The sequence below is a fragment of the Tupaia chinensis genome, unplaced genomic scaffold (assembly GCF_000334495.1).
Source record: "Tupaia chinensis unplaced genomic scaffold, TupChi_1.0 Scaffold140061_1, whole genome shotgun sequence".
Classification (NCBI taxonomy): Eukaryota; Metazoa; Chordata; class Mammalia; order Scandentia; family Tupaiidae; genus Tupaia; species Tupaia belangeri.
The window spans coordinates 348,740-349,624 of NW_006199940.1; the positions used below are offsets into that span (position 1 = coordinate 348,740).

An 885-nucleotide genomic window follows, 5' to 3' on the forward strand; every position below is an offset into this window, starting at 1 on the left:
GCCCCTCCCCGCCAGGCCGGGTCCGCTGGTCCCCGCCGCCGAGCGGAGCGCAGAGCACACAGGACGTGTGATCCGCTGACCCTCGCGTGCCACGGTCTCGTGCGTCCCAGGGCAGGTGCAGACCCGCGAGAGCATCGAGGCCGTGATCCGCTTCGCCTTCGAGGAGCGGCTTTTCCTGCTTGCTGACGAGGTGTGGCCCGGGGCACGCGTGGGAGCGGGACCGCGGGGCCGTGCCAGCCTCTGACGCGCCAGCCCTGCAGGTGTACCAGGACAACGTGTACGGCGAGGGTTCGCGGTTCCAGTCCTTCAAGAAGGTGCTCACGGAGATGGGGCCGCCTTACTCGACACAGCAGGAGCTCGCCTCCTTCCACTCCGCCTCCAAGGGCTTCATGGGCGAGTGCGTGAGGGCCTGGGATGGGGGGGCTTGCACGCCTCTGCTGGCTGGCGTCCACACTGTCTGATCTCACAGGTGCGGCTTCCGCGGGGGCTACGTGGAGGTGCTGAACATGGACTCTGCCGTGCGGCAGCAGATGTTGAAGCTGATGAGCGTTAGGCTGTGTCCGCCGGTGCCGGGCCAGGCCCTGCTCGATGTCATAGTCAACCCACCCGCGCCCTCCGACCCCTCCTTTGCCCAGTTCCAGGCGGTGAGCAGGTGCGGCCAAGGGGGTCACAGTGACGGGGAGGGGGGCTTTGCCCTGACTGCTGCCCCTCCATGGCCTGCAGGAGAAGCAGGCAGTGCTGGCAGACCTGGCTGCCAAAGCCAGGCTCACGGAGCAGATCTTCAACGAGACCCCTGGCATCCGCTGCAACCCGGTGCAGGGCGCGATGTACTCCTTTCCCCGCGTGCAGCTGCCCCCACGCGCTGTTCAGCGGGCTCAGGTCCTC

The 885-nt window shown here is 68.0% G+C and overlaps 1 protein-coding gene across 1 annotated transcript in view; it reads left to right on the plus strand.

The window, feature by feature from the left end:
• The window catches only part of GPT (glutamic--pyruvic transaminase), a 2,677-nt gene that overhangs the window by 1,285 nt on the left and 507 nt on the right, over positions 1 to 885 (plus strand). The window contains 4 exon segments of the mRNA XM_006172323.3: positions 16 to 190; positions 261 to 397; positions 470 to 644; positions 724 to 879. Of these exon segments, the coding sequence (XP_006172385.2) occupies positions 16 to 190; positions 261 to 397; positions 470 to 644; positions 724 to 879 (643 nt within the window).